Source organism: Salvelinus namaycush, chromosome 9 (genome assembly GCF_016432855.1).
Source record: "Salvelinus namaycush isolate Seneca chromosome 9, SaNama_1.0, whole genome shotgun sequence".
NCBI lineage: Eukaryota > Metazoa > Chordata > Actinopteri > Salmoniformes > Salmonidae > Salvelinus > Salvelinus namaycush.
In genome coordinates, this window is record NC_052315.1 from 30537501 (window position 1) to 30552024 (window position 14524).

General features: G+C 42.8%; 1 protein-coding gene across 3 annotated transcripts in view; it reads right to left on the reverse strand.

The window, feature by feature from the left end:
- LOC120053941 (S phase cyclin A-associated protein in the endoplasmic reticulum-like) overlaps positions 1–14524 on the reverse strand; it is a 106748-nt gene that overhangs the window by 39522 nt on the left and 52702 nt on the right. For all 3 annotated transcript variants that reach the window (XM_039001268.1, XM_039001267.1, XM_039001266.1), the window contains exon 23: positions 5217–5332. In XM_039001268.1, coding sequence (XP_038857196.1) covers positions 5217–5332 — 116 coding nt within the window. The remainder of the gene's footprint in view (positions 1–5216; positions 5333–14524) is intronic.

Below are 14524 nucleotides of genomic sequence, written 5' to 3' on the forward strand. Positions count from 1 at the left end.
GCAGAGACTTGTAGATGACCTGGAACCAGTGGGTTTGGCGACGAGAGTGAAGTGAGGGCCAGCCAACGAGAGTGTACAGGTCGCAGTGGTGGGTAGTATATGGGGATTTGGTGACAAAACGGATGGCACAGTGATAGACTGCATCCAATTTGTTGAGTAGAGTGTTGGATGCTATTTTGTAAATGACATCGCCAAAGTCGAGGATCGGTAGGATGGTCAGTTTTACAAGGGTATGTTTGGCAGCATGAGTGAAGGATGCTTTGTTGCGAAATAGGAAGCCGATTCTAGATTTAATTTTGGATTGGAAATGCTTAATGTGAGTCTGGAAGGAGAGTTTACAGTCTAACCAGACACCTAGGGTTTGTAGTTATCCACATATTCTAAGTCAGAGCCGTCCAGAGTAGTGATGCTGGACGGGCGGGCAGGTGCGGGCAGTGATCGATTGAAGAGCATGCATTTAGTTTTACTTGCATTTAAGAGCAGTTGGAGGCCACGGAAGGAGAGTTGCATGGCATTGAAGCTCGTCTGGAGGTTAGTTAACACAGTGTCCAACGAAAGGCCAGAAGTATACAGAATGGTGTCGTCTGCGTAGAGGTGGATCAGAGAATCACCTGCAGCAAGAGCGACATCATTGATGTATACAGAGAAGCGAGTCGGCCTGAGAATTGAACCCTGTGGCACCCCCATAGAGACTGCCAGAGGTCCGGACAACAGGCCCTCCAATTTGACACACTGAACTCTATCAGAGAAGTAGTTGTTAAACCAGGCGAGGCAATCATTTGTGAAACCAAGGCTGTTGAGTCTGCCAATAAGAATGTGGTAATTGACAGAGTCGAAAGCCTTGGCCAGGTCGATGAATACAGCTGCACAGTAATGTCTCTTATCGATGGCGGTTATGATATCATTTAGGACCTTGAACGTGGCTGAGGTGCATCCATGACCAGCTCTGAAACCAGATTGCATAGTGGAGATGGTACGGTGGGATTCGAAATGGTCGGTAATCTGTTTGTTAACTTGGCTTTCGAAGACCTTAGAAAGGCAGGGTAGGATAGATATAGGTCTGTAGCAGTTTGGGTCTAGAGTGTCTCCCCCTTTGAAGAGGGGGATGACCGCAGCAGCCTATCCAATCTTTGGGAATCTCAGACGATACGAAAGAGGTTGAACAGGCTAGTGATGGGGGTTCCAACAATTTCAGTAGTTAATTTTAGAAAGAGAGGGTCCAGATTGTCTAGCCCGGCTGATTTGTAGGGGTCCAGATTTTGCAGCTCTTTCAGAACATCAGCTATCTGGATTTGGGTGAAGGAGAAATGGGGAGGCTTGGGCGAGTAGCTGTGGGGAGTGCAGGGCTGTTGACCGGGGTAGGGGTAGCCAGGTGGAAGGCATGGCCAGCAGTAGAAAAATGCTTATTGAAATTCTCAATTATAGTGGATTTATCGGTGGTGACAGTGTTTCCTAGCCTCAGTGCAATGGGCAGCTGGGAGGAGGTGCTCTTATTCTCCATGGACTTTACAGTGTCCCAGAACTTTTTTGAGTTTGTGCTACAGGATGCAAAGTTGCATATCACGAGGGCTATTCGATGCTAATGCAGAACGCCACAGGATGTTTTTGTGCTGGTCAAGGGCAGTCAGGTCTGGAGAGAACCAAGGGCTATAACTGTTCCTGGTTCTACATTTTTTTTTAATGGGGCATGCTTATTTAAGATGGTGAGGAAGGCATCCTCTACTGACGGGATGAGGTCAATATCCTTCCAGGAAACCCAGGCCAGGTCGATTAGAAAGGCCTGCTCGCTGAAGTGTTTTAGGGAGCTTTTGACAGTGATGAGAGGTGGTCGTTTGACCGCGGACCCATTACGGATGCAGGCAATGAGGCAGTGATCGCTGAGATCTTGGTTAAAAACAGCAGAGGTGTATTTGGAGGGCAAGTTGGTTAGGATGATATCTATGAGGGTGCCCGTATTTATAGATTTGGGGTTGTACCTGGTAGGTTCATTGATAATTTGTGTGAGACTGAGGCCATCAAGCTTAGATTGTAGGATGGCCGGGGTGTTAAGCATGTCCCAGTTTAGGTCACCAGGCAGCATGAGCTCTGAAGGTGGTGGGAGGCAATCAGTTCACATATGGTGTCCAGGGCACAGCTGGGGGCAGAGGGTGGCCTATAGCAAGCGGCAACGGTGAGATGTGATCTGAGGTGCCGGATTGATGTGCTCTGGAAGAGGGTTATCACAAGTTCTGACCCAAGCTCATAGCTCTCAGGGGCCCAACAACAACCCCAGGCCTGAGGCAGCACTCTACACTATAGCATGGAGGACAGAGAGAGCAGAGACAGCCCAAAGACAGCTAGCCTATCACAACCTGATCCCACAGGTGCTGGGTAGACAGGAACTGGCAACACGTAGTCTGCTTTGCCACTGGTAACATCATGAATATACTGTTATTATGTACTATTCAACATATAATACCACTTTATCAAGTGGAACACATACTAAGAACTGTCAACAGAACTGGACCACCTTCTTGAGCTTTACTTTAGGAAGGTTACATTCTAACATTCCTAATTGTGATGACGCCACAGGAGTGACCTGCCCCTTCATGCTTAATTAAAGTTGTCCTCAGTCTTATGTATATTTCTAGAAGATCTGAAGAAGTTATTTTCAACATGTTCAGACAAGGTGGTAATTGAGTCCTGAAAGAAGGTAACATGGAGGCCATTCCTTTGTCACTAGACATGGCACACTTCAGCTCTGGATTGGACTAGGAGTCCGGCAGAGGATGAAAGAAGTACCTCTGATCTTATTCAACTCCTCTTCCTCCGTACGTCAAGTGGCTGTCTCAAAGTGTAGGAACAACAGTGTGTGTGGGTGTAGTCTCCCGCTTCAACAAGCAGAAACAGTCCAATTGTGAGCAAAAGACTCCTAGCTACCTACAAGTAAAAACCTGTCCCCCCAATTTAAGTTAATAAAATTCCTCACGATACGGAAGTCTGCTTCAAATTCTCCAGGATTAGTGATTGAGTGAATATTTTTTATTTTTTTAATCTATAAACACGAGATGGCCGTATTTAAATGCATTAGAAATAAAAGACGCATTTGTCCATTAGTAGAGGTTTGGGAAACAGTAAATGCTAATGAGTGTAGGAGAGAGGCCATTCCAGTCCATTAGAGAGTTCCAGTGTTGTGAGAATGGCAGTCTCTCCGAGGTTATCTACTGGCAGGCCACACTAACTCCAGACCCACAACTCAAAACCACGACAGAGTCCTTCTGATGGATTAGACACATGGCCTTTCTGTATATCAACAGAAAAGAATGAACACAAAATAGATGACCAAAATGTAATCCCTTTTTCCTTCTAAAAAGGGTGCATTATTATTCATGATCCATTCTGAAAGTATTGATTGAGATACGAGCACTATAAACAGAGAAATAAAAAGGAAGGGTTGAGGTTACCTCACTCACTTTACGCAATTGCAAAAACATCACAAATTGTAAACAGAGGAGAGCTGTCACGGAGGTCAGAGTGTGGAACATGTCTTTAGAGACTTACACAGCAGCTGGTAAGGCTCATGGGTTTTAAGTGGAGGTCCGGTTGGACGACAGACAGTGAAATGTCGGCTCATGACTCATGAGAGCAGCAATAGGCCAGGATATTGGTTGTGAAGAGTATGGGAATATGGGCGATGGAAAGGACAAAAAAATACAAAATGTCAATTTCAATGGATTCATAAAGTTGTATTGTATGGGGACCTTGGAGGTTCCAGCCAAAGTAAATGGAGTAATTTGACATCCCGTACACTTCCTCACGGCTGTCTCAGCAGAGGTGACATCACAAGAGGTCAGCAAGATGCATTATGACCAATGACGATGACCCTCACAGAGCCACAAGCAACAGCCACATACCCTTCATGAACAATTTGTATTAAACATAGTGTCATTATACACACTTGACCAAAAGTATGTGGACACCTGCTCGTCATCTCATTCAAAAACCATGGGCATTAATATAGAGTTGGTGCCCCCTTTGCTGCTATAACAGCCTCCACTCTTCTGGGAAGACTTTCCACTAGAATTTGGAACATTGCTGCGGGGACTTGCTTTCATTCAGCTACAAAAGCAGGTCGGGCACTGATGTTGGGCGATTAGGCCTGGCTCGCAGTCGGCGTTCCAATTCATCGCAAAGGATTTCGATGGGGTTGAGGATCAGGGCTCTGTGCAGGCCAATCATGTTTTTACACACCGATCTCAACAAACCATTTCTGTATCGACCTCGCTTTTTACACAGGGGTATCGTCATGCTGAAACAGGAATGGCCTTCCCCAAACTATTGCCACACAAAGTTGGAAGCACAGAATCGTCTAGAATGTCATTGTATGCTGTAGCGTTAAGATTTCCCTTCACTGGAACTAAGGGGCCTAGCCCGAACCAAGAAAAACAGCCCCAAATCATTATTCCTCATCCAAACTTTATAGTTGGCACTATGCATTCGGGCCGGTAGCGTTCTCCTGGCATCCGCCAAAGCCTGTCGGACTGCCAGATGGTGAAGCGTGATTCATCACTCCAGAAAACACGTTTCCACTGCTCCAGAGTCCAATGGCGGCAAGCTTTACACCACTCCAGCCGACACTTGGCATTGCGCATGGTGATCTTATGCTTGTGTGCGGCTGCTCGACCATGAAAACCCATTTCATGAAGCTCCCGACGAACAGTTATTGTGCTGACGTTGCTTCCAGAGGCAGTTTGGAACTCGGTAGTGAGTGTTGCAACTAAGGACAGACTATTTTTACGCGCTACACGCTTCAGCACTCGACGTCCCGTTCAGTGAGATTGTGTGGCTTACCACTTCGCGGCTGAGCCGTTGTTGTTCCTAGACGTTTCCACTTCACAATAACAGCACTAGCAGGGCAGAAATTCGACAAACTGACTTGCTGGAAAGGTGGCATCTAATGACGGTGCCACGTTGAAAGTCTGAGCTTTTCAGTAAGGCCATTCTACTGCCAATGTTTGTCTATGGAGATTGCATGGCTGTGTGCTCAATTTTATACACCTGTCAGCAGCGGGTGTGGCTGAAATAGCCGAATCCACTAATTTGAAGGGGTGTCCACATACTTTTGTATATATAGTGTAGTTTGTGTAAAACCCTCTAATCTGAATAGAAAGTGTATCAAAAGACAGTGTGTGCGGAGACTAGGTTAGCTGTATTTGAATGTAAAAGCTGGAACTCACTTGATTGGAATGCGTGAGACTGCGGTAGGGGTGGAGTTTGCAGTGACTACCTGCAGAATCTGTTCCAGAGTAGAAAGTCCCCCTCCCACCTGGAATGCCACTTGATCTTCATTGTTCTATGGAGGGAGAGAACAAGAACCTCAGTCAGGTAACAGGGAGCCGGATGGACAAGGGTATCACGTTGCTCTAACTGAGGACGCAACTGCTCTTTTCCCCTCACCTCCCACTTCCAAAGGGGAGTCGGGAGTGAAATCTGAAAAACACAGCGATCCCCAAAGCATTCCTGTTAAATCTCAAAAGTGCACAACCCCAGCGCTCCACCCCCACTCCAGCCAAGTTTCAGTGGAGGACAGTTACTCTGCAGACCTCCACACACACATACACACACAGAACCAGGGTGGTCTGTGCTCACAAACACAGGCCGAGGAGAGACTCTAGAAAAGTAAATAACTGAGAAATCAAACAAAAACTACTAAAGAAAATCATCAATCAAGATAAGAGTCTTGGATACATGCTGAATTGACTGTTTATTTATTCTAATATGAAAACAGCTATAACTCTGACCGAGGTAGTGCACCCAGCTGAGGCTAGCACATGGGATTTAAAATGTATAGTAAACAATTATCATCATTAGCTGATCAACATGTTTAGTCTAACACAATACAGTGGTCCATAGAGTGAGTCATAGATCTAGCGATCAAACAGGCCCTAAATAAGAAGAGGGCCGTGCCCTGCTGTTAGGATAGGAGAAACGAGTCAGAGCTCTTGGCATTTGGTCAGATGCTGCTGCAGCTACACAGTCCCATAAATCAACAGCTCCAAAGCCCAGAGCAAGCGGCTGCTATCAGGCATGTTAGTGCCTGGGTCGACCGGGAGGATAGGGGCTGCAGGGCTTCAGGGGTGGAGTGGGTGCTGATGGAGGGCTTTCCTCACACGGACGGAACAGCCAGGGGGGTGCACACCTCACCACATCACGCAAGGACGGACGGAGGTACACTGGACGTTTCTTCTACACCTAATGAGGTCACCGTCTCCCAGGTAGTGTGACAGCCTCTAAATCCAAGCACTTCAACGTGTTTTTGTTCCACAGATAAGAGGTTTGCCAACAAGCCTGAACACATTGAGGAAGCGCTATGCAAAATTATATATAAGCCCTTCATCTGTCACTCACACGGAGTGCCAAGGCACAAGTCCTCAGGATCCGGTGACAAGTAAACACTGAACTCAGCTAGGGTTAAAGTATTTTGGACCAACACACTGAAAAGCACACCAGAAAAGCTCCTGCACTGAGGATTATAGAAATCTCTCCAATGGTCCAATCAGCACCGTGTGTAGCTGTATTCTGTTTGTACGAGACCAACCTCCTTTTGTGGAGGTTACCAACACTCTTCATACTTAAATCACGATGGTCTCTAGCACTGAGCTGGGTTTAACCCACTCTTAACTCACCCATCAACACGCCCATCTAAAAGCTTCTGGGCTAAATGAGAAAAGGCAGCTCTTTCATTGTAGTAATCAAATGGTCTGCTAAGGGAGTTAACTGGGACCTGCCCAGTCCTGGCTGTCTGACGTTAAAGCCAGACGGGGACACCTTGGCTGCGTCTGCCTTGGCAGCTTGACAGATCAATCTGCTGTGGCAATGGAAAAGAAGAAGAATGGGTGGAGAGGATTAACCTCCAATCATTTTAGGCAACATCTTAAGGTAGTCTACGTCTGCAATAACCATGTCATCCCTACCAGAGAGGACCAAGAGGAGACCCATCTGCTGATGTGGAGATATACAATCATTCATTTCTCAAAAGCACACCATCAGATCTAGGCTATCAATATTGGTGTTATCGGTGCAGGAAACAGTACAGTATTCAGTGAGTGGTCCTCTCTGTGGTGTTTCTCTAGCTATACGACTTTATACTCTGCTGCCTCAGTACTGTGGATGGCAGTAGAGCAGAGCAGGAATAATAGGCCTTCCTGTTCCAGATCAATGAAGAATAACATTTCAACTGCAAGAACTAAAGAGAGCAAATTGCAAGAACAGCGGAATTACACGCCATATTGAACTGAACCCTCTGGAACTTACTTTTTCAGCTACAGTAACTAAGTCATACAGGGAAACAATAAAGCTGTTTTTTATTAAATAACCCCTTGAACCACGCTGGGAACTGTATAACAACATTAAGGTGAGATCTCCATAGGATGTGTGATGTAGTAACTGTTGTATCTATTGTTGCCAAATTATTATTTCATATAGCCAACAGGCTTCTGGTTCCAAAGTCATGGTCACAACATCTGCATTTGAAAGATATTTTCAACAAGCCACATCAGGGAGAGGCAACAGAAAGTCTGTTTGTATATGATTAATGACAGTGGCTGTACACACTGAAACAAGGTGACAGTGGCTGTACACACTGAAACAAGGTGACAGTGGCTGCCCGTTGATAGAGGCTCAACACTCGCTTCTGAATGAAAACCAAAATGTTGAAACACAGCACTATCCTGCACTGATAGACAAAGATACATCTCACTTAATCTCCCATTCCATGTTCCTATGAAGCAGTGTGAGATCTGTCTGCATCCTGTCACTCCCTGCTTGCCAGACTTTTATTTATTTAACCTTTATTTAACTAGGCAAGTCAGTTAAGAACAAATTCTTATTTACAATGATGGCCTACCCCCGCCAAACTCTAACCCGGACGATGCTGGGCCAATTGTGCGCCGCCCTATGACCCTCCCAATCATGGCCGGTTGTGTTACAGCCTGGAATCGCACCAGGGTCTGTAGTGAACCCTCTAGCACTGAGATGCAGTGCCTTAGACTACTGCGCCACTCAGGAGCAGACACTCTGGTGACAGTGTAATATGATGAGGGGCTCATTTATTCTAGAGAGAAACCCCCAACATGACTGAAGACTTGAGGAAAGGTGAGGGGGCAAGGACAGACAGCCGAGTCCAAACTGAATTATACAGCAGGAGGAATCCTAAACAATTATTACCCCTGGTGACCATTATTACCCCAGCTAATCAGAAGGCCAGGCAGCTGCTAATTCCTGTGTCTGTGACAGAGGTGCTTTTGGGATGAGAGGGAGAGAGAGGGAGGGCCAGCAGGACATCTCTTTGTAGTCACCTCCCACCAGCCACTCTAATTAGACACAAAGACAGGGAGGAGGGGATACAGAGGAGGGGAAAGCCCCGATCCTCTGGCCCCACCAACAGATGCTGGGGCACAACTGACTTGGAGTTCATTATGGGTGTGACACAGGACAGCCTCAAACTGGTTGGCCCATCATACAATATAACAGATGGAGTGAGCGGGGCAGACATACACTACCATACATGCATTTCATCTTGGACCATGACTAAGACATACACTTACAAAAAAAGCCTGTGAGGAGTAAACAAAGTTGAGTAGTCTAAACCAGCATCAGCATGTACGGGACGAGTGACAAACCACAACAAGACTGCTGGGGTAAACATTTAGAGAGAGTAAGAGTTTGTATGTTTATCGGGTGTAATGGAATGCTGTTTGGTACAATAAAGAGGGATGATTGATTGAGAGACTGTAAATGGGAAACAAGTCTGGTGGAATTTATTCTATAAATTGGACTGACATTCATTAGGGACTAGTGAGGCGCAAAATCAGACACACCACAGAAACCACAGCCTATGGAGGAACTACAACACAGAGGGATTTCAATGTATGACCCCAATTAAGGTTACAAAGAGTAAGCCATCCTGGGAACATATGAACTAAAATACTAAAGGTCATATTCATAGACTTCAAGCAAATCTGTCCTGGTTAGGTCAGAAACATTTTGTCAAATTAAATGATTTCCCTGACTTTTTTTTATTCACGTTGGCAGCAACAACAAAGGCTTTAGTCTGTCTGATAAATAACACTCCTTCTGAACTCATAATAAGGGCAGTATTCAATAGGGCCTATTCAAGAGCAGGTAATATTCTGGCCAACATAAGTCTGACTATTCATTTATTGTAGTAAAATCCTTCAAGGATAGAAGCAAATAATTGTAGTTACCTGAAATGATTTAGTTGTTATGGTAAAAGGTTTGGCGACGTTCCAAATCAACTACAGTAGGCTAATCCAGAACCACGTATTTAAATACATGTTTCTGGTGTAGTCCAATAGCTTTCAAGACTAGATTAAATAAACATAAACCTATAATTCAAATCTTGACACTTCTTGTATAGGGGTAAGACAACATAAGTATTGAAAGTCATTGGAGTATAATAATCCTTATCCCTAGCCCCCCCCAAAAATAAAAAAAATATATACTAATCTTCACAAAATATGCAATTTCTTTAAAAAATATTGTAATTAACCTAGTTGTGAAAAAACTAAGGCTGGGAATTGCCAGAGACTCACGATACAATATTATCACAATATTTAGGTGGCGATACGACATGTATTGCGATTCGATACTGTGATTATTACGATTCAGTGTTCCAAATATATTGCTGCTGCAGAGGAACAAGAGAGCCATGATAAAAATAACTTTTGATCAGTCATGGAAATAAAAGTGCTGAAAAATATTTATATATAAAAAGTAGATAGCTTGTTCTCCATCAAGAAAAAATACTGGAATTCTTGTGCAGGAACAGCAAACTAGTGCAAAAATACTATTGTGATATTGTCAAAACTATTTGATACGATATACAATCAAAAATAATATCCCGCTATGTAAATGTATTGCATTTCTCCCACTCCCAGCATATGAAAAAAAAACGATTAACTAATCAATTTGAATGCTTAATGTGAGCCACGAACCAGACTATCGTGGAATAATAATACGTTTCCTGACACACTTGTTGATCCTGTCAGTTTGGTTCTCCTAGTCTCCTCTGACAAGTTCCTTAGATCTACTTTCTCAAATGTTCGTTTATGACACACTAAATCTCCCAATCTAACCCAGGTGAAACAAAGAAACCCCTCCCCAAGGGGGTGAGGAATTGAGAGAAAATTATGATTTTCATCTACAGGACCACTACTAGTCTAAGGTGAGAATTGCATTCAGTGTGCAAGAATAACATAGATACAGTTGAAGTGGGAAGTTTAAATGTATTTGGCTAAGGTGTATGTAAACTCAGTTTTTCACAATTCCTGACTTTTAATCCTAGTAGAAAATCCCTGTTTTAGGTCAGTTAGGATCACCATTATATTTTAAGAATGTGAAATGTCATAATAATAGTTGAGAGAATGATTTATTTCAGCTTTTATTTCTTTCATCACATTCCCAGTGGGTCAGAAGTTTACATACACTCAATTAGTATGTGGTAGCATTGCCTTTAAATTGTTGAACTTGGGTCATATTTCTCAGGTAGCCTTCCACAAGCTTCCCAAAATAAGTTAGGTGAATTTTGGCCCATTCTTCCTGACAGAGCTGATGCAACTGAGTCAGGTTTGTAGGCCTCCTTGCTCGCACACACACTTTTTCAGTTCTGCCCACACATTTTCTACAGGATTGAGGTCAGGGCTTTGTGATGGCCACTCCAATAGCTTGACTTTGTTGTCCAGAAGTCATTTTGCCACAACTTTGGAAGTATGCTTGGGGTCATTGTCCATTTGGAAGACCCATTTGCAACCAAGCTTTAACTTCCTGACTGATGTCTTGAGATGTTGCTTCAATATATCTGCATAATGTTCCTGCCTCATGATGCCATCTATTTTGTGAAGTGCACCAGTCCCTCCTGCAGCAAAGCACCCCCACAACATGATGCTGCCACCCCTGTGCTTCACGGTTGGGATGGTGTTCTTCGGCTTGCAAGCCTCCCCCTTTTCCTCCAAACATAACAATGGTCATTATGGCCAAACAGTTCTATTTTTGTTTCATCAGACCAGAGGACATTTCTCCAAAAAGTACGATCTTTGTCCCCATGTGCAGTTGCAAACTGTAGTGGCGGTTTTGGAGTAGAGGCTTCTTCCTTGCTGAGCGGTATTTCAGGATATGTCGATATAGGACTCGTTTTACTGTGGATATAGATACTTTTGTACCGGTTTCCTCCAGCATCTTCACAAGGTCCTTTTGCTGTTGTTCTGGGATTGATTTGCACTTTTCGCACCAAAGTACATTCATCTCTAGGAGACAGAACTTATCTCCCTCCTGAGCGGTATGACGGCTGCGTGGTCCCATGGTGTTTATACTTGCGTACTATTGTTTGTACAGATGAACGTGGTACCTCCAGGCGTTTGGAAATTTCTCCCAAGGATGAACCAGACTTATGGAGGTCTACACATTTTTTTTCCTGAGGTCTTGGCTGATTTCTTTTGATTTTCCCATGATGTCAAGCAAAGATCCACTGAGTTTGAAGGTAGGCTTTGAAATACATCCACAGGTACACCTCCAATTGACTCAAATTATGTCAATTAGCTGATCAGAAGCTTCTAAGGCCATGACATCCTTTTCTGGAATTTTCAAAGCTGTTTTAAGTCATCTTAGTGTATGTAAACTTCTGACCCACTGGAATTGTAAGTGAAATAGTGAATTATAAGTGAAATAATCTGTCTGTAAACAATTGTTGGAAAAATGACTTGCGTCATGCACAAAGTAAATGTCCTAACCGACTTGCCAAAACTATAGTTTGATAACCTGTTTGGGCTGCAGCCCGACACCGGTACACTTATGACAACATCCAGCTCAAGTGCAGGGCGCGAAATTCAAAATATATTTTTTTTAAATATTTAACTTTCACACATTAACAAGTCCAAGACAGCATATGAAAGGTACACATCTTGTGAATCAAGCCAACATGTCCGATTTTTAAAATGTTTTACAGGGAAGACACAATATGTAAATCTATTAGCTAACCACGTTAGCAAAAGACACCACTATTCTTACTCCATCAGTTTTTACTCCATCAGTAGCTATCACAAATTCGACCAAATAAAGATATAAATAGCCACTAACCAAGAAACAACTTCATCAGATGACAGTCTGATAACATATTTATTGTATAGCATATGTTTTGTTCAAAAAATTTGCATATTTCAGGTATAAATCATAGTTTACATTTCAGCTACAATCAGAAATTGCACCGAAAGCAGCCATAATATTTACAGACACCAACGTCAAATACCTAATTACTCATCATAAAACATTTCTGAAAAATACATAGTGTACAGCAATTGAAAGACAGGCATCTTGTGATTCCAGACAATATTTCCGATTTATTAAATGTTTTACAGCGAAAACAAAATGTAGCGTTATATTAGCGTAGCCACAATAGCCAGAAACACTTGGGCGCCCACGACCAGTTCACATGCACGACAGATATTAGAAATAGCATCATAAAATGTTTCTTACTTTTGGTGATCTTCCATCAGAATGTTGGACAAGGTGTCCTTTGTCCAGAACAGTCGTTGTTTTGATCTGGAACGGCAAATATCCCTCTTCATTTAGCATGCACACTAGCCGAGTGGCACAGATCTCTCCAACGTCAACAAAGTCAGAGAACGGAACACGGCAAAACTCCCGAAAAAATTTCAATAATCTGATTAAACTATATTGAAAAAACATACGTTACGATGATATGGTCACATGTATCAAATAAAATCCGAGCCGGAGATAGTTGTCGTCCATAACGGCAGCAAAACAGAAGGCAATCCCACTGTCCAAGTCGCGCGCTTCAGAGTACCGGAAATGAGGGACACGTCATACAAAGACCTTGTATTCCAATTCAGATGAAGATAAACACAACATTTCTTCTCTCTCAGCCTCTTGACATCCAGAGGAAGGCCTATGAAGTGTACGTAGACTCTTACGTGCCATGCCCATGTATAGGCAGGAAGTTGAACAGAGCGACGATTTCAGACATTCCACTTCCTGGTCAGGAAAAGTGCTGCAGAACGAGTTCTGTTTCACTCAGAGAAATAATTCAAACGGTTTTAGAAACTAGAGAGTGTTTTCTATCCAATAGTAATAATAATATGCATATTGTACGAGCAAGAATTGAGTACGAGGCCGTTTGAAATGGGCATGTTTTATCTGGCTACTCAATACTTTCCCTTGCAGCCATAACAAGACATTTGTGGAGTGGTTGAAAAACGAGTTTTAATGACTCCAACCTAAGTGTATGTAAACTTCCGACTTCAACTGTATATACTACCGTTCAAAAGTTTGGAGTCACTTAGAAATGTCCTTGTTTTTATAAGAAAATATATTTTTTGGTCCAGTAAAATAACACAAAATTGATCAGAAATACAGTGTAGACATTGTTAATGTTGTAAATGACTATTGTAGTTGGAAATGGTTGATTTTTAATGGAATATCTACATAGGTGTACAGAGGCCCATTATCAGCAACCATCACACTCCTGTGTTCCAGTGGTACGTTGTGTTAGCTAATCCAAGTTTATTATTTGAAAATGCTAATTAATCATTAGAAAACCCTTTTGCAATTATGTTAGCACATATGAAAACTGTTGTACTGATTAAAGAAGCAATAAAACTGGCCTTCTTTAGACTAGTTGAGTATCTGGAGCATCAGCATTTGTGGGTTCGATTACAGGCTCAAAACGGCCAGAAACAAAGACCTTTCTTCTGAAATTCGTCAGTCTATTCTTGTTCTTAGAAATGAAGGCTATTCCATGCGAGAAATTGCCAAAAACTGAAGATCTCGTACAACGCTGTGTACTACTCCCTTCACAGAACAGCGCAAACTGTCTTTAACCAGAATAGAAAGAGGACTGGGAGGCCCTGGTGCACAACTGAGCAAGAGGACAAGTACATTAGAGTGTCTAGTTTGAGAAACAGACGCCTCACAAGTCCTCAACTGGCAGCTACATTAAATAGTACCCGCAAAACACCAGGCCAGCATCCCGCAGTCACCTCTTCACTGATGCTCCAGATACTCAACTAGTCTAAAGAAGGCCAGTTTTATTGCTTCTTTAATCAGTACAACAGTTTTCATATGTGCTAACATAATTGCAAAAGGGTTTTCTAATGATCAATTAGCATTTTCAAATAATAAACTTGGATTAGCTAACACAACGTACCACTGGAACACATGAGTGATGGTTGCTGATAATGGGCCTCTGTACACCTATGTAGATTTTCCATTAAAAATCAACCGTTTCCAACTACAATAGTCATTTACAACATTAACAATGTATTTCTGATCAATTTGATGTTATTTTAAATGGACAAAAAAAATGGCTTTTCTTTCAAAAACAAGGACATTTCTAAGTGACCCTAAACTTTTGAACGGTAGTGTATATTTTATTTGATCTTTATTTAACTAGGCAAGTCAGTTAAGATCAAATTCTTGTTAACAATGATGGCCTACCCTGGCCAAACCTGGA